The 17,866-nt window shown below is 62.1% G+C and overlaps 1 protein-coding gene across 1 annotated transcript; it reads right to left on the bottom strand.

Annotated features, from left to right (window-relative positions):
• Positions 1 to 7,277: 7,277 nt before the first annotated feature.
• Positions 7,278 to 16,259, bottom strand: GMDS (GDP-mannose 4,6-dehydratase). Its single transcript, XM_076068218.1, is given in 10 exon segments — positions 7,278 to 7,378; positions 7,876 to 7,919; positions 7,921 to 7,941; positions 8,161 to 8,376; positions 8,597 to 8,724; positions 9,193 to 9,239; positions 9,241 to 9,295; positions 11,319 to 11,621; positions 14,444 to 14,576; positions 15,845 to 16,259. Coding segments are annotated over 10 exon segments (1,320 nt in total). The 5' UTR covers positions 16,151 to 16,259; the 3' UTR covers positions 7,278 to 7,311.
• Positions 16,260 to 17,866: the final 1,607 nt, after the last annotated feature.

Raw genomic sequence — 17,866 nt, 5'->3', positions numbered from 1 at the left:
CGGGTGCAGCAGCGGAGCGGCAGCGGCAGGAGGCGCCGGAGGAGTCGGAGGCCTCAGCTTGAGCGGCTCGGCAGCGAAGGAGTCCCCGCAGAAGCCCCCCTACAGCTACATCGCGCTCATCGCCATGGCCATCGAGAGCTCCCCGGAGCGCCGCGTCACGCTCAGCGGCATCTACCGCTTCATCATGGCGCGCTTCCCCTACTACCACGACAACAAGCAGGGCTGGCAGAACTCCATCCGCCACAACCTCAGCCTCAACGAGTGCTTCGTCAAGGTGGCGCGCGAGAAGGGGCGGCCCGGCAAGGGCAGCTACTGGACCCTGGACCCGCGCTGTGCCGACATGTTCGAGCACGGCAACTACAGGAGGCGAAAGCGCAGGGCGAAGGCGACTGCTGCCGCTGCTGCTGCTGCAGGAGGAGGTGCAGGAGGAATGGCTCCCTGTGTTGGTCGGGGCCCCTACGGCAGGGATGGAGGGGACGGCCCCGGAGACCCGGCTGACGGGAGCTCGGGGGACGGGGATCGTCACCACCACGGATGCGCACCGGGGCCGCTTCCCGTGGCACCGACTCGTGATGATGACGACGACGACGGCGGTGGCGATGGTTCCTCTCGTACTGCTGGTGGAACCGCTGGTGGTGGACCCCAGCCGCTGATCGCGATCAAGAAGGAGGAGGACGGCGGAGCAGCTGACGAGGGCCTCGTGCTCGGGGCCCCGAGTCACGGGGCGCGCGGCGGCGTCCGGGCCACGGCGCCTTCCTCGGGCCGCGCTGACCCCGACCCCGACCTGGACGCCAACTCGGAGACATTCCCCGCCAACAGGGACCGAGGGGACGTGGCCAAATGCGGGCGCGGCGGCGGCGGCGGCGTGGGGGGCAAAGCGGCACCGCGCGCCGCCGCCGCCGCCGCGGCCGCCGCGGCCGCCGAGAAGTGGCGGACTTTCAGCATCGAGGGGATCCTCTCGAGCTCGCGGGCCCCGTTCGCCGCGGATCCCCCGCACAGGGGGCCCGTGGCCACCGCGGGCTGCTGCGCGCTGTGCCGCTCCCTGTCCCTCGCGTCGCTGCCGCCGCCGCCGCCGCCGCCGCTGCCGCCGTGCGGTTTCCACGCGGCGGGGCCGGCTCTGCTGCCGGCCTGGCTGGCACCCTACGGGGCCCCCTACGGATTCCGCGTCTCCCTGGCGGGCGGGGCCATGTGCGCGCCGTGCGCCCTGCACCCGGCTTGACTGGCGGACTCGTCAATTAGGTTGACTGGGGACGCTCCCCCACACAACCCCCGCGACGCGTCGGTCTGCTGCGAGGCGAGTGATGGACGTGAGCACCCCCCCCCCCCGGAACTAAAGCAGCATCACCGTCGTGGGAGTGTTGTTGTGATGGATTCTATCTATTTACAAGCCTCACCGAGTCTCAAGAGTCGGTTTCTAAGAGCGTCCTGCCAGCTACATTTGGGATGTTTGGCCAAGTCGGCGTTTTTATTTCATTGAGCAGAGCCGCGAACTCCAACCAGAGGCAGGACTCCTCCTCCTGCAGCTGTGGCTGACGAAGACGTCCCATCGTGACCTTCACGAGGGACGTGCAGGCAACTCTCTCGACGCGTGACCGTCGTGAGGACGCAGCCACGTCGCTCGTTCCGAGCGCGTGCAGCGGCGTGGAGTTGGGGCCACGGCGTTCGCCACCCCCACCCACCCCGACTCGGGCACTCGGTGCGAGCGCACGGCTCAGCAACACCCTGGGGGCACCCTGGGGGCACCCTGGGGGCACCCTGGGGGCACCCTGGGGGCACCCTGGGGGCACCCTGGGGGCACCCTGGGGGCACCCTGGGGGCACCCTGGGGGCACCCTGGGGGCACCCTGGGGGCACCCTGGGGGCACCCTGGGGGCACCCTGGGGGCACCCTGGGGGCACCCTGGGGGCACCCTGGGGGCACCCTGGGGGCACCCTGGGGGCACCCTGGGGGCACCCTGGGGGCACCCTGGGGGCACCCTGGGGGCACCCTGGGGGCACCCTGGGGGCACCCTGGGGGCACCCTGGGGGCACCCTGGGGGCACCCTGGGGGCACCCTGGGGGCACCCTGGGGGCACCCTGGGGGCACCCTGGGGGCACCCTGGGGGCACCCTGGGGGCACCCTGGGGGCACCCTGGGGGCACCCTGGGGGCACCCTGGGGGCACCCTGGGGGCACCCTGGGGGCACCCTGGGGGCACCCTGGGGGCACCCTGGGGGCACCCTGGGGGCACCCTGGGGGCACCCTGGGGGCACCCTGGGGGCACCCTGGGGGCACCCTGGGGGCACCCTGGGGGCACCCTGGGGGCACCCTGGGGGCACCCTGGGGGCACCCTGGGGGCACCCTGGGGGCACCCTGGGGGCACCCTGGGGGCACCCTGGGGGCACCCTGGGGGCACCCTGGGGGCACCCTGGGGGCACCCTGGGGGCACCCTGGGGGCACCCTGGGGGCACCCTGGGGGCACCCTGGGGGCACCCTGGGGGCACCCTGGGGGCACCCTGGGGGCACCGAGCAGCCGCCACCACCCAGCAGTTCTACCGAGCAGCAGCACCGCCACCGCCTCCTGGCATCATCCGAGTGCCACAAACCACACGGCACCACCCGGCGAGCCTGCACCACTACCCAGCAGATACGCGCATTAATTATCAATGACCCAGCATCACCCAACACCACACCCGGCACCTACCGCGAACCACCACCCAGCGCCTCCCCCCCCCATCTCCGTCACAGAAGATCCGAGTTGCGGATAAAGCGGCGCATCTCCCCCAGATGTGCGGCGCGTGCTGGCGCCTCGTGAATGCCGAGACAGAGGGCGAACTCCCTCCTCCCTCCTCTCTCGAGCAACGCGCTGGGGGTCGCCCCGCGCGCTGCTCCCTGATCGGCGAGGAGCCGGCCACTCGGCGCCCACGTGATCGCAGACGCGCGCGGTGGTGGCGACGCCGCCGCTGCTGATGCTGCTGCGCTCCGGTGATGTTGGGGCAGCAGCAGCGAGGGTTGGTGAATCAAGCACAGATGTTGTGAGAGACTCTCTTCTACTACCCCTGGCTCGCCAGGGCAAGGCGGTACAGCAGAGTGTGGACTAATCGGCATGTTTCCATCTGTACGGGGATAGAGTGTTGCTCTCTCGCACGCACGGGGCTTCTCCGGGCGTTCTCGGTCCCCCCCACCCCCCCACGTGTATAAAACAAGGGGACCGCCTCGTCAGTAATATCGCCCCCCCCCTCCCCCCACCGATTCGCGTCCACAAGGCGCACGCCGCGGTGGTGGTGCTGGTGGCGACGTGCAACACACGACGCAACTGTTTAACACAATGACCACGTTATTGTTGCCGTTTATAAACTTTATACATACAGATTCTATATATTATGTGTGTGTGTAGAGAGATGAGGACAAGCATAACGGTTTTCTCTCTCTCCCGATGGATGCGTTTTTTTATTCCCATGCTCAACGTGCGGTCGGCCGGTGGATCTCTTGTTGACTCCGCTCACCATGACGTGGATCTCTTGTTGACTCCACTCACCATGACGTGGATCTCTTGTTGACTCCACTCACCATGACGTGGATCTCTTGTTGACTCCACTCACCATGACGTGGATCTGTTGCCGACTCCGCTCACCATGACGTGAGCGGTCACAGCTCCGCCGTGCCGCTGCTGGTCTGTACCGGGCAGCTGTAACCACCGCTTCAGCAAAGTTACGCATTAAACAAAACGTTACAAACTTCTTACGTGCCCCCTCCTCCTCGTGCTTCCTCCTCCTTCCCCCCGCTTTGTTCCTGAAGGGTCGCGCCTGTCGACTGCCTTTATTCTCCTGATAATGAGACGCACCCCCCACCCCGCCCCAACGGGTGCCTGGCGTCAATGATAAGTCACACAAATGCGGCTACGTGGACTCGCTCGCACGCGCGCAGCTACCGTATTACTCGACGCATCCCCACAATTTCTGCTTTAAACAAACGGGGGATGAAGTGCGTCGTGTAATCTGGAGAACGCGGTTCGCCGCAGGGCGTCGCGGTTCGCCGCAGCGTGCTCCGGTCGTGCCGCGTGCCGCTCGGTGCGATGCCCGACGTTTCGTTCCGCGTGCCGCTGGCAGAGTCTTCTTCGGGAACGGAATGAAGGCAAAATGAAATCCCGAAGAAGCTCCCAAGCGGAACGTGGGAGCGAAACGTCGGACACCGGGAGTTGCGAACCCCCCAAAACGCGCCGTAGAGCGCGCGACTCGCCATCGGCGGCCGAGCGCGGACCGCCCCTCCACCCCGCGTCCCCAAAGCCAGCGGGAAACGAGGCCTGGGCAGCGCAGCAGCGATGGGCGATCGCCAGCAGGCGTCAAGCAGGTCGGCGGCACAGGCCGCTGCCAGGCGACGCGGGAAGCAGCGCGGGGCGAGGCCACCGTCGTCGGAGGGAACTTCCACGTTGCCAAGTGTGGAAGAGGCCCGGAGCTCGCTTGAGAAGATCTCGGGAATGGTTTCTTCGGTATCCGCTTCGACGCGCCGCTCTCCGGACACGCGCCGCTACCGGAGCCGCCGTCACCCACGCGGCGCGTCCCTTCAAGTTCACCGCGAGTAACACGCACGCACGCACGCGGTCTCACCGTCACGGCCAGCGCTTCGTACGGCACCCAACACATCCTGGGTCGCCGGTGACTCGCAGCAGCGGGGCGGGGGTATACAGGATGTGGTGTGCCGGGTGCGTCAATATTTTCGCCGTTTGCCGACCCAGAGAGAGGCGGCTGAACCTAACCGCTGGCGGAGCCGACGCGAGGGCTCACAGCGACGCCGCGGGAGCCGAAGGAGCGGGGAGGGGCGAGACCGGCGGGGTCAGGTCGGGTCAGGTCGGGTCAAGTCAAGGGCAAATGGACGTTACGTGACGTTCAACTGGGACCGACTGCGCTCCCATCTGGGGACGCGGGCTGGGTCGTTGCGCGGTTTGATCCGGGGTGGGGGGGGCGGGTGGGAGGGGCTAGGACGGTGCCCGTGGGGGGGCACGGCTCGAGTCTGGGCCGGCGTTTTCTCAACAAATTAGTGACAGAAATATTCGTGGACAAAATGTGATTATTTATTTGAGCCAGTGATAAATGATTACGACCGCTGCCCGAATCGACGCTCGTCCCCACTACGGAACCCCTCGTCCGGTCGGCGTTAGCGGTGAAACGCGCGACCCCCCTTACGCCGAGACGCGCGACACCATTCACCGGCGCGGGGTCAGCCACGGCACGTCTGCTGCCGGATGAAGGCCCTCCCAGAGCCGTCGGCCGCCTCTCGCGACCCCGCGGCGACCCCGCGGCGACCCCGCGGCGACCGATCCGCTCGGCTCTCCAGGTGGCGGGGGGTGTCCTCCGGGCGCGCGTTCACTCCCGCGGCTGCCACTCGGCCCCCGTTCCCGCGCAGGTCTCGGTTCGACTCCGACCACAGGGGTTCTCTCCCGCTGGTGCGAGCAGCCGTCGGCCACGCCGTGTGCAAGCGCCACGTGCTGAGCCAACGGCGCCGAGCGCCGGAAACCGACGTGGGACTGGTGCCCGCTACCATGGTAACCGCTACCGTGGTGCCCGCTACCGTGGTAACCGCTACCGTGGTACCCGCTACCGTGGTACCCGCTACCGTGGTGCCCGCTACCGTGGTAACCGCTACCGTGGTGCCCGCTACCGTGGTAACCGCTACCGTGGTAACCGCTACCGTGGTAACCCGCTACCGTGGGTCCGCTACCGTGGTACCCGCTACCGTGGTACCCGCTACCGTGGTGCCCGCTACCGTGGTGTCCGCTACCGTGGTACCCGCTACCGTGGTACCCGCTACCGTGGTGTCCGCTACCGTGGTAACCGCTACCGTGGTGCCCGCTACCGTGGTGCCCGCTACCGTGGTACCCGCTCCCACAGTGCCCCAACGCCCAAGTCGCTACCCAAGTGCTTTGGTCCCCCTAAGCCGAATCTCTCCTCCTCTCCTCCCTCATAGAAAAATATTCCCCCCCCCAACCCCCTCCATCGTGGACAGCAATCATTTCCCTTCGTTGTCCAGCGCCTAGAGAGGGGACTCCAGTCGGACGCTGCACTCACTCACACACTCACACTCACTCACACACTCACACACACACTCACACACTCACTCACTCGCACACCACTCGCACACACACTCACTCACACTCACTCACACACACACTCACACACACACACTCACACACACACTCACACACACACTCACTCACACACACTCGCGCACACACACTCACTCACACACACTCACTCACTCACACACTCACACACCACTCGCACACTCACACTCACTCACTCGCACACACACTCGCACACACACACTCACTCGCAGACTCACAAAAATCCCCAGTTTAGCCTTAACAGGACTGTTGGGGCAAGTGCTTTTAGTGAGCACCTATGAAGGCCGGAACGGCACACGAGGGGGTGGGTGGCCAGCACCACGCCCGGCCGCCTTTGTCTCTCCAGTGGCGATGATTTTACACATCCCACCAGGTATGAGTCGACCTAGGGGAGCGTGAATCGAACTCGGGTGGCTGGGTTCATAGCGCAGCGTAGCGCTAACTGTGGCACTACTGCTTCCCACAAACTCACAACACTCACACACTCACCCACTCTTTATCAAACAAACACTCTCCCTAACAAAGACAAAGATCCCCCGTATAGCCTGTAACAGACTGTAGGGGTAAGTGCTGTTAGCGAGCTCCTATTAAGGCCGGAACGGCGCACAAGAGGGTGGGGGTGGCCAGCACCACGCCCGACCGCCTTTGTCTCCCCAGTGGCGATGTTTTTACGCACCGCACCAGGTACTCATTTGAGGCTGAGTCGACCGAGGGGAGGCCCGGGACCGGTTCAGATAATCGTCACTGGTGTTGGCCGTGAGCGGGGAATCGAACCCGGGTCGTCAGGTTCGTAGCGCAGCGTAGCGCTAACCGCTACACTACCGCTCCCCAACACACACTCACTTTCACACACTCAACACAAACTCACCGTCTTGTACCGGGATCTTGTGGGAATGTCGCAACCAAGCTCCTCCCCACAGCCCCCCCCCCTCCTGCAACCCCCTCCTTCCCAACCCCCTCCTGTCTCATCCCCCCCCCGACCCTTACGAACCCCCCCTGCCCCCCACCCCTACAGAGTCACTCGACTCACCCCCCCCCCTCCCTCCTCAACTCCCCCTCGGAGGCCAGCTCCCTTTTACACCACCCACCCCCCAACACCCCCCCCGCCTCTCCCCACTGACCCCCACTGATCCCCACCTCCCCCCCCCCAACTTTTATTTTGGAACCTCCTGCCCACCCCCCTGCTCCCCCCGCCCTCCGCTCCCCGGGGGTCTTCACGCGTTGGGGTTCTTCTTCATGAGCTCCATGTCAGCGCTCACCATCTCTTGCACGAGCTCCTGGTGGGGTGAGCGGCGAGGTGAGCGTCGCCCACGCAGACACAACGACAACAACGACCACCAAAAAGACGAAGGTTCCCCCGTGTGGCCTTACCAGGCTGTTGAGGCAAGTGCTGTTGCGAGCGCCTATCAAGGCCGGTACTGCACAAGGGCGAGTGATGTGGCCGGCACCGCCTTTGTCTGCCCATTGCCAATGTTTTACACACCACACCAGGTACTCATTGAAGACCAAGTCGACTTAGGGAGGCCCGTGACCAGTTCAGATATTCATCACTGACGTGGCCGTGAGCGGGAATCGAACTCGGGTTGCTGGATATGGCGACGTCACGCGCCGAGCTGACGTCGCGTTCGCCAACTTTACGGGAAGTCACCCTGGACCCAACGGGGCGCTCCCCGGTCCCCACTGGGCCCCCCCCACCAGTTCCCCCAGACTCTCCCTGCTCCCCCTGCGTTTAATTCTCAACGAGGCTTCCGCGAGCGGTGGACGAGGACTCACCTCGGAAGGTGACGCGCGTCGCCCAGCCCAGCTTGGCCCGGGCCTTGCTGGCAGTCGCCCTGGAGGAAGTCCTGCAGGGAGACGCGTGGCGGTGAATCGCGCGGCGCCGGCGGACGACGGGGCGCCCCACACCGCGGCGCAGGGCTAGCGGCGACTTCGGCGGCAGCGCAAACGATGGGCCGCGGTTTAAACCTCCCCCCCTTCGCCCCCGGTGCCCGTGCTCCTCCACACACCCCGCCACCGCTCCTCCACCTCCAGCCACCGCCATCTCCCCCGCCGCCCCCACTCACCACCTCGGTGGGGCGGTAGTACTTGGCGTCGACGCGCACGTGCACCTCCCCCGTCTCCTGGCAGCGCCCGACCTCTTGCAGGCCGCTGCCCTCCCACACGATGCTGCGCCCCACGCAGCGGAAGGCCCGCTCCACAAACTCTCGCACGCTGTGCACCTCGCCCGTGGCGATCACAAAGTCGTCCGGCTCCGGCTGCTGCAGCATCAGCCACATGGCCTGGGGGCGGGCGAGAGGGCGAGAGGGCGAGAGGGCCAGAGGGCGGACTTGCCGGTCGCTCGCACGCTAGGGACGGCTTCTCCCGAGCCAGCGGTGGGAGGGTTAGGGACCGACGGGGGTGGCCGGGCGCGGCCGCCCGTGGTGCGTACGGGAGACGTGGCGGGGGAGAAGCCGAGGCACGCTGGGGTTGGGGAGTGGCGTGGGTGGCGGGGGTGGGCACCTCGATGTAGTCCCGCGCGTGCCCCCAATCCCTGCGTGCGTCCAGGTTGCCCAGGCTGAAGCAGTCGAGCTGGCCCAGGTGGATCTTGGCGACGGAGCGCGAGATTTTTCGCGTTACGAAGTTGGAGCCTGCGACGAGTATGAAAACGACGATTTTAGATAACGAAGCCACCACCACGACGACGATCGTGATGATGATAATCGTCATGATAACAAAAGCAACCACAACTGCGGCGGCGTCGTTAGCGTCTAACGAGCGTCACTTTGTCGTGCGTTCACCATTAAAGACGATGACCGGGAACTGAGGCCAAAGTTTGGGCAGCGAAACAACGGTTGAGGTGGTGTCCAGAGCTACTTGTCAAGCCAAGCACTGGTAGCCACAAGTCTGGGTCATGGTGGTTGAGAATGGCGGTGCGGCAGAAGTCGCGGTGTAGTGGTGTGGCTTCTTGGCGGTGGCGTCGGTGGTTGGTGCGGCGATGTAACTGGGTGGTGGTATAGCCGGTTGGTGACGTGGTTGGGTGTCCGTGTGGTGGTGTGGTGTGGCAAGACGGCAGTGTAACCGGGTGGTGTTGTGGCCGGGTGGTGGTGTGGCCTGACCCCGTCGAGGACTCTCGTGGTTGAAGAGGATGCCGTTGCAGGCGTCATCCGTAGGCCTCGCGAAAGTTCACGACGATCCAGTATGCGTACAGCTTGGCCGCACCTGCACGAGACAAAGATCCCCCGCGTAGTCTTAACACACTTGGGGCAAGTGCTGCGAGCGAGCATATAAGGGGTGGATGACCAAGCACCACGCCCGGCTGCCTTTGATGTTTACACACCGCACCAGGTACTCATTTAAGGCTGGTTCGACCTCAAGGAGGCCCAGAACCGGTTGAGATATTCGCCACTGATGTTAGCCGTGGCCAGAATCCAACTCGACCGAGCGATGGTCACCGAGTTCGTTGTCATTCACCGTACATCTCAAAAATTTTAACAGCAGCTGGCCACAACAACCCCTTCCACCAGGCCCCACTGACCAGCGTGGTGGAAGTATGGTCAAGCAACCTCCGTGCCCGACACGGCGTTGGTGGGGGGGGGTGGGGGCCGGGGTGCTCTTCACGCGCTCGGCGCATCGACCGACCCTGCGACTCTCGAGCCGAACGCGAGGACACCCGGGTCCCCCAAGGGGCTGCGGGGCCCCTGGCGGCCCGAGCTGCGCCCTGCACGCAACCTGCACGCGTGCGGCGCTGCACAGCGAACCTCACCTAAAACTACTCAAATCTGTGTTTTTATTTTACCAGGTAATGCCCACTGAGCTCTGTAGCGACCTGGCCACAAATGATAGCTCAACGAAGCGGCTTATCGCGTGGACATTGGGAGCAGCGGCCAAATACTCTCTAAACGCGTGATGGTGGGAAAAACCGGGGGACCTCGGACAAAAATCCAAGCCAAGCTGCCAAGGGGGCTGAGGCTGGAATGGATCCTTTAACCGCAGTCGCGACATTCGCACAACTCGTACGTACACGCTTCCTACACTTGCCGATGTTGCTGCTGCTGCTGCTGCTTTGGCGGTGATGCACAAGCACCAAGAACAAGAGTCACCACATTCGTCAAAAACGCTGCTAGTCTTGTGAATGAATCTTGGCAGGCAGCAGCCGCCGCCGCCGTGTTGTGTTCAGTGGGAGCCAGACGCCCCGAGTCGAGGTCTGGCGCTCGCCACGACGAGCGGTGCTTCACGCGGCATCAAGCTGTCACCGCCACCTCGTGGCCAATCACACGAGCACGTGTGTGTGTGTGTGTGCGCGTTACATCCAAGAGTGGACCCATGTGCGTACATACACATCTGCGCATGTGTAGGTGCGCGTGTGTAGGTGCGCGTGTGTAGGTGCGCGTGTGTAGGTGCGCGTGCGACGGACCTGAGTGTGAATGTGCGTGTGCACGCTCTCGTTCGTGTACACGTGTGCGCGTGCATGCTCATGCACATAACAAAGATCCCCTTGTAAAGCCTCAACAGACTGTTGGGGAAAGTGCTGTTAGCCAGCACCTATGAAGGCTGGCATGACACACGAGGGGGTGAGTGGCCAACGCCACGCCCGGCCCCCTTTGTCTCCCCAGTGGCGATGTTTACACACCGCACCAGGTACTTATTTGAGGCAGATTCGAACAAGGGGAGGCCCAGGACCAGTTCAGATAATCGTGATTGGTGGTGGCCGTGAGTGAGAATTGAACCTGGGTTGTAGCGCACTTTAAGGCCACGTGAAGTGTCGAACGCCTGCTGGCAGGTCATGGGACAGACCCAGGTGCCATGGGTGGATTGACTGAGATCACTGGCCGATGCACCACCTGTGCCACCTATTGTGCCGACTTATGTTTTAGCCGCATGGCGCTCTGCTCGTTGTTGTGAGCGTCGCTCCTAACGTTGTTGTGAGTGTCGCTCCTCCGCCCTCCGTTGTTGCTGGAGGGCGACTGCCTCCAACTGCCCAGTAGCAGCGTCCTTCACGAGCCTCCTCCACAGAGGCCAATCTTGACACTGCTGGTACCAGTCTTCGACAAGTCCACTCAGATAAACATCCTCCCGTACCGCATCAGTCCATCTCTTCTCCAGTCCGCGTCCTGCCCATTTAGCCCCCTCTATCTGGCCAAACACAATCTGCTTGGGCATGCGGTGGCTGGGCATGCGGGCTACGTGACCCAACCAACGCACAGACGCACACGCACGCACGCACGCACGCGTGTGCACGCACCGTAGGGCGAGCGTGGGTAGAAGGGGGTGCTCTCGCTTTGCGGGATCTCCTGCACCTTGCCGTAGAGCTCGCTCGTCGACGCCTGGTAGAAGCGAACGCGGTCCGCCAGGCCGCAGGTGCGCACCGCGTCCAGCAGCCGCAGCGTCCCCACGCCGTCCACGTTGGCCGTGTACTCAGCCAGGTCGAAGGAGATCTTCACGTGGCTCTGCGCACCCAGGTTGTAGATCTCGGACGGCCGCACGGCACTGATGATCTTGACGAGGCACGAGCTGTCCGTCAGGTCGCCGTAGTGCAGCTTCATGCCTGGGTGTGGTGGGGGCAGGGTTGGGGGGGGGGTGATAGAAAACGATCAGACCGTCACGTCTTGAACGACGATGACATCAAAGATGTTTAACGCTCCCTAAAGTAAAAAAAATAACGAGAACATTGACACACCAATTCACACGCCACGGCAGTAACACCGCAGAAATATAACACCGCAGAAAACAATAACACAATATCAACCATGTCTACAACAACGTGTGCGGCTCCATTCCTTCCCGAGCGGTGGCGCAACGCACGAACGAGAAACAACGTAGACGGGGAGAATGTTTCGCTGCCCCTGCACTCCCTGCGCCTGCACTCCTGGCACAGCGTGGGTCGGCCCCCAGTCCAGCAGCGCACCGACTGCAAGCGGTGTTTGTGTGCAACCTTCCACTCGAGAATCCGGTTTGGCCACGCGTGGCCGACACCCGGACCTCGGTGGTGCCGGCTCGGTGACTCTGACGCGAGAGGGGTCCGGCTCCCCGCCTCACGGGGGCAGCTCGGTCATTGTCGAGGCGCGACCGGTTCTGCCAGATCCTGCCGCGCGATTTGGCTCTCACCAAATGCCCCGGAATGCCCCACGGCCCCCGCAGACTCGGCAAGATCTCGGAAGTCAAGCGGAGGCTCAGCCTCGATAGCGCTTAAGACGGGCGACCACCGTGCATAACAGGCGCTATAGGCTGCTGCTGCTGTGTGATACATGGTCAGCAGCAGAGAGCAGTGCAGCAAAACCTATTTCTGCAATTGTGGTGTAACAGGCGAGTGGTAAGCCAGATGAGATGATTATGAATCCATGGGGAAGGGTAAATCCTGTGTAAGTGGGACACTGTGTCTCCATATAAAAATACAATCAAGTTGTTAGTCCATTCACCTGTTGGCTTTGCAGACCAATGTGAACCAGCTGTATTTGTTTAAAGCAATACGATTCCAGGTCTCATCAGCAGAGTCGTTCTTGTTGAACAAATGCTACTGGACGACCAGATGTTATTGGCAAGAGCACTCCGTATACACTACGGGGCCCCCCTGCTCAATGGAAAATGCAATATTGCATTGTTTCAAAACTCATCATTATTCTGCGTGGTCTTGGAGCATTGTGGGGAAAGCCATACATAGGCAGAGCTAAGCTCTGTGTCTGCACATTAAATACTGGACTGTACTGGCTGCACATATTTCACCCTCTACGGTAAAAAAAACGGGCAGGACCCTCCCGAAGAGGAGTCTTGAGACTCCAGGGAGGCTTTGCTGGGGAAAGCATCCGCGCAACACAATCACCTCAGTCTATTTACTTTCCAACCCTGTGGGCGCGATCCAACAGCAACTGTTTAAACAAGACAACTCTGGCCCCGCTTCGACATTCGGGGGGGTGGGGGTCTCATCAGCACAGGGCAAGCAGGGGTGAGTGTGGGTGGTGGTGGGTGTGGGTGGGTGGTGGTAGTGGTGGTGGGTGTGGGTGGTGGGTGGGTGTGGTGGTGGATGGTGGTGGGTGGGTGTGGGTGGTGGTGGGTGTGGGTGGGTGTGGGTGGTGGTAGTGGTGGTGGGTGTGGGTGGTGGGTGGTGGTGGGTGGGTGTGGGTGGTGGTGGGTGTGGGTGGGTGGTGGTGGGTGTGGTGGTGGGTGGTGGTGGGTGTGGGTGGTGGTGGGTGGGTGGTGGTGGGTGTGGGTGGTGGTGCGTATGTGTTGGTGGTGGGTGGTGGTAGTGGTGGGAGGGTGTGGGTGGGTGTGGGTGGTGGTGGGTGGGTGGGTGTGGGTGGTGGTGGGTGTGGGTGGTGGTAGATGTGGGTGGGTGGGTGTGGATGGTGGTGGTGGGTGTGGGTGGTGGTGGGTGGGTGTGGGTGGTGGGTGTGGGTGGTAGTGGGTGTGGGTGGTGGTGGGTGGGTGTGGGTGGTGGTGGGTGGGTGTGGGTGGTGGTGGGTGGGTGGTGGTGGTGGGTGGGTGGGTGTGGGTGGTGGTGGTGGGTGGTGGTGGTGGGTGTGGGTGGTGGTGGGTGGTAGTGGGTGTGGGTGGTGGTGGGTGGGTGTGGGTGGTGGTGGGTGGGTGTGGGTGGTGGGTGTGGGTGGTGGTGGGTGGTGGTGGTGGTGGTGGTGGTGGGTGGTGGGTGGGTGTGGGTGGTGATTGTGAATTCAATCCATGGGATAGACCAATAAAAACCCCCAAGCGATATTTCAAGAGCCACAAAGCACTCCCGTGGTGGTGAGCACGGGGCGGCGGTGCTGTTCTATGAATGACGTCACGAAGCAGCAGTCCTTAAAGAGCCGCTGCATGCGGCTCAGGATCCGCCGGTTTTGGGTTTGGGGGTGAGCGAGTGGGTGGGTGGTGAGCGAGGTGCAGGGTGCTTTAAAAAAATGTTTTAACACTTCTCAGAATTTGCAACAAAGACACAAAAAATTGTGCTGCCTCTGGGCTCTGGAGACCACCTGGAGAAGATTCCAGGCACGCGTTGACAACGATGGCGAACAAGTGGAGACTCTTTGAAGCTATTAACATCACATTTGTCATCATGTTACAGTGTAGTATCCGTTCTTTGCCATTAAAAACAATAGTCCCATGTAAGTGTTAATATTTTATTGAAGCGCCCTGTACATGGTGATGTTCAATTAACGGTGAGAGGGGGGGGGTGTTGTGGAGGGGGGGTGGTGGTGGAGGGGGGGTGAGCGGAGTGGGGGGGGGTGAGCGGAGTGGGGGGGTGAGCAGAGTGGGGGGGGGGTGAGCGAAGTGGGGAGGGGTGAGCGGAGTGGGGGGGGGGGTGAGCGGAGTGGGGGGGGGGTGAGCGGAGTGGGGGGGTGAGCGGAGAGCCAGCCTGGCTCCCCACTGGGGGTCACTCACTGCCCTCCTGGTGCGTGGCGGGGTTCTTGTACAAGTGCTCGATGCGGCCCGTGTTGAAGGAGCTGGAGCGCCGCACGATGCCGTGCACCTCGTAGCCCTTCTCCAGCAGGAACTCGGCCAGGTAGGAGCCATCCTGCGGGCACGGACACACGGGGGGGGGGGGGGGGGGGGGATCAGAATAGTGAATAAAATGTCAACGATGACGATGCAAATAAACCTGCTGCTGTTGATTCTCACGACACTGCTACTACTGCTCCTGCCGTTTCTAAGGATGATAAAGCTGCATGCTGATGATGCCGATAATGATGATGCCACTGATGATGGTGCCACTGATGATGGTGCCACCGATGATGATGGTGCCACTGATGATGGTGGTGCCACTGATGATGATGATGGTGCCACTGATGATGGTGCCACTGATGATGATGGTGCCACTGATGATGATGATGGTGCCACTGATGATGGTGCCACCGATGATGATGGTGCCACCGATGATGATGGTGCCAATGATGATGATGGTGCCAATGATGATGATGGTGCCACTGATGATGATGGTGCCACTGATGATGATGGTAGTGCCACTGATGGTGGTGCCACTGATGGTGGTGCCACTGATGGTGGTGCCACTGATGATAGTGCCAATGATGATAGTGCCAATGATGATGGTGCCAATGATGGTGGTGCCACTGATGATGATGGTGGTGCCACTGATGATGATGGTGGTGCCACTGATGATGATGGTGGTGCCACTGATGATGGTGCCACTGATGATGATGGTGGTGACACTGATGATGATGGCGGTGCCACTGATGATGATGGCGGTGCCACTGATGATGATGGCGGTGCCACTGATGATGATGCCACTGATGATGATGGTGCCACTGATGATGATGGTGCCACTGATGATGATGGTGCCACCAATGATGATGATGGTGCCACTGATGATGACGGTGCCACCGATGATGATGATGGTGCCACCGATGATGATGATGGTGCCACCGATGATGATGATGATGATGGTGCCACCGATGATGATGATGGTGCCACTGATGATGATGATGATGGTGCCACTGATGATGATGATGATGGTGCCACTGATGATGGTGCCACTGATGATGGTGCCACTGATGATGATGGTACTGATGATGATGGTGCCACTGATGATGATGGTGCCACTGATGATGATGGTGCCACTGATGATGATGGTGCGACTGATGATGATGGTGCGACTGATGATGGTGCCACTGATGATGATGGTGCCACTGATGATGATGGTGCCACTGATGATGATGGTGCCACTGATGATGATGGTGCCACTGATGATGGTGCCGATGATGACGGTGGTGCTGATGTCGCCACTGATGACGATGCCGCTGTCCCTGGCTCCGTTAGCCCACGCACCTGCCCGGTGATGCCGGTGATGAGCGCCACCTTCCGCTCTCCGTTTCGCTCCGCATCGGGGGACGCGTCAACCACGGCCTGTGCGCCTTTCTCCAGGTCCACGAAACCCCCCCTCGTGCCTCCGACCCCCTCTCCTGATCCCCTCCCTACGCCCCCCTCTGCTCCCCTCTCCTCGCCCCCCTCTGCTCCCGTCTCCTCAGCCCCCGTCTCCTCGGCCCCCCTCTCCTCTGCCGTGCTCCCCTCGGCCCCCCTCTCGTCTGGCCCCGGCCCCTCAGGCCTGGGGCTGCTGCTGCTGCTGCTCGCCATGCGACCGTGATGCGCCGTGGTCCCCGCTCACGTGACCGCCGCAGCTGATCGCGGCTCACGTGACCTCTTCCGGCGAGTGTCAAGCGAGGCCTCAACCAATGGCGCCTTCGCACGGGTGGAGAGAGGGCGTGTTAAACGGAGTTTCGGCCAATCGGGGGCGAGCACGCGCCGGGCATGGGCGGGGCCCGAGCCGCCAGGCTCCCCCCCACCCCCACGTGGCGCTACCGGCCACCCTCAGCGGGGGCGTCTAATGGTGCCAGACCGAAGCAGGTGACCCTCAGCGCTGTGCAGGCAACAGCGCAGAGAGAGACGGTGGCAGAGCTGAATATTGAAAGCCAGACCGTGATGTGTAACACGCCTGGCCCAGATGCGACGCTCCGTTATATCCCGAGGGAGCGCACGCGCGTTACCTGTTTTACCTGTCTCAGTTTACATGTAATTTAACGTTTTTTGGTTGTAAATCTGTAGTTGTGGAATGCTTTGCTTGGGGAAATATTATTCTGGTTCACCTGGCGGGTACCGCATTAAACTTGCTGATTACCTGGCAGGTACCGCATTAAACTTGCTGATTACCTGGCAGGTAACGCACTTAACTACACGCTCGTGAGCTAATCGCGAGAGTTCTGCTGGATTCTTGGGCTCCACTTGTTGAGTCATCTGACCTCCCTCCACGCCTGAGGCCAACCGCGTGGGACACAACCCACTACTGTCGGTGACCCACAACCCCACTACTGTCGGTGACCCACAACCCTACTGTCGGTGACTCACAACCCCACTACTATCGGTAACGCACAACCCCACTGTCGGTGACCCACAACCCCACTAACTGTCGGTAACCCACAACCCCACTACTATCGGTAACGCACAACCCCACTGTCGGTGACCCACAACCCCACTAACTGTCGGTGACCCACAACCCCACTACTATCGGTAACGCACAACCCCACTGTCGGTGACCCACAACCCCACTAACAGTCGGTAACCCACAACCCCACTAACTGTTGGTAACCCACAACCCCACTACTGTCGGTGACCCACAACCTCACTAACTGTCGGTGACCCACAACCCCACTGTCGGTGACCCACAACCTCACTGTCGGTGACCCACAACCCCACTAACTGTCGGTAACGCACAACCCCACTGTCGGTGACCCACAACCCCACTGACTGTCGGTGACCCACAACCCCACTGTCGGTGACTCATAACCCCACTGTCGGTGACCCACAACCCCACTACTGTCGGTGACCCACAACCCCACTGTCGGTGGCCCACAACCCCACTGTCGGTGACCCACAACCTCACTGTCGGTAACCCACAACCCCACTGTCGGTGACCCACAACCCCACTGTCGGTGACCCACAACCCCACAACTTTCGGTAACCCACAACCCCACTAACCGTCGGTGACCCACAACCCCACTGTCGGTGACCCACAACCCCACTGTTGGTGGCCCACAACCCAACTGTCGGTGACCCACAACCCCACTGTCGGTAACCCACAACCCCACTGTCGGTGACCCACAACCTCACTGTCGGTGACTCACAACCCCACTACTGTCGGTGACCCACAACCCCACTGTCGGTAACCCACAACCCCACTGTCGGTGACCCACAACCTCACTGTCGGTGACTCACAACCCCACTACTGTCGGTGACCCACAACCCCACGACTGTCGGTAACCCACAACCCCACTGTCGTTGACCCACAACCCCACT

The sequence above is a fragment of the Petromyzon marinus genome, chromosome 20 (assembly GCF_048934315.1).
Source record: "Petromyzon marinus isolate PM22_M1 ecotype Great Lakes invasive population chromosome 20, UKy_Petmar_22M1.pri1.0, whole genome shotgun sequence".
In the NCBI taxonomy this organism is placed as follows: Eukaryota; Metazoa; Chordata; class Hyperoartia; order Petromyzontiformes; family Petromyzontidae; genus Petromyzon; species Petromyzon marinus.
Note: the sequence above shows the minus strand (reverse complement) of the source record. Positions and strands in the feature narration are given on the sequence as shown.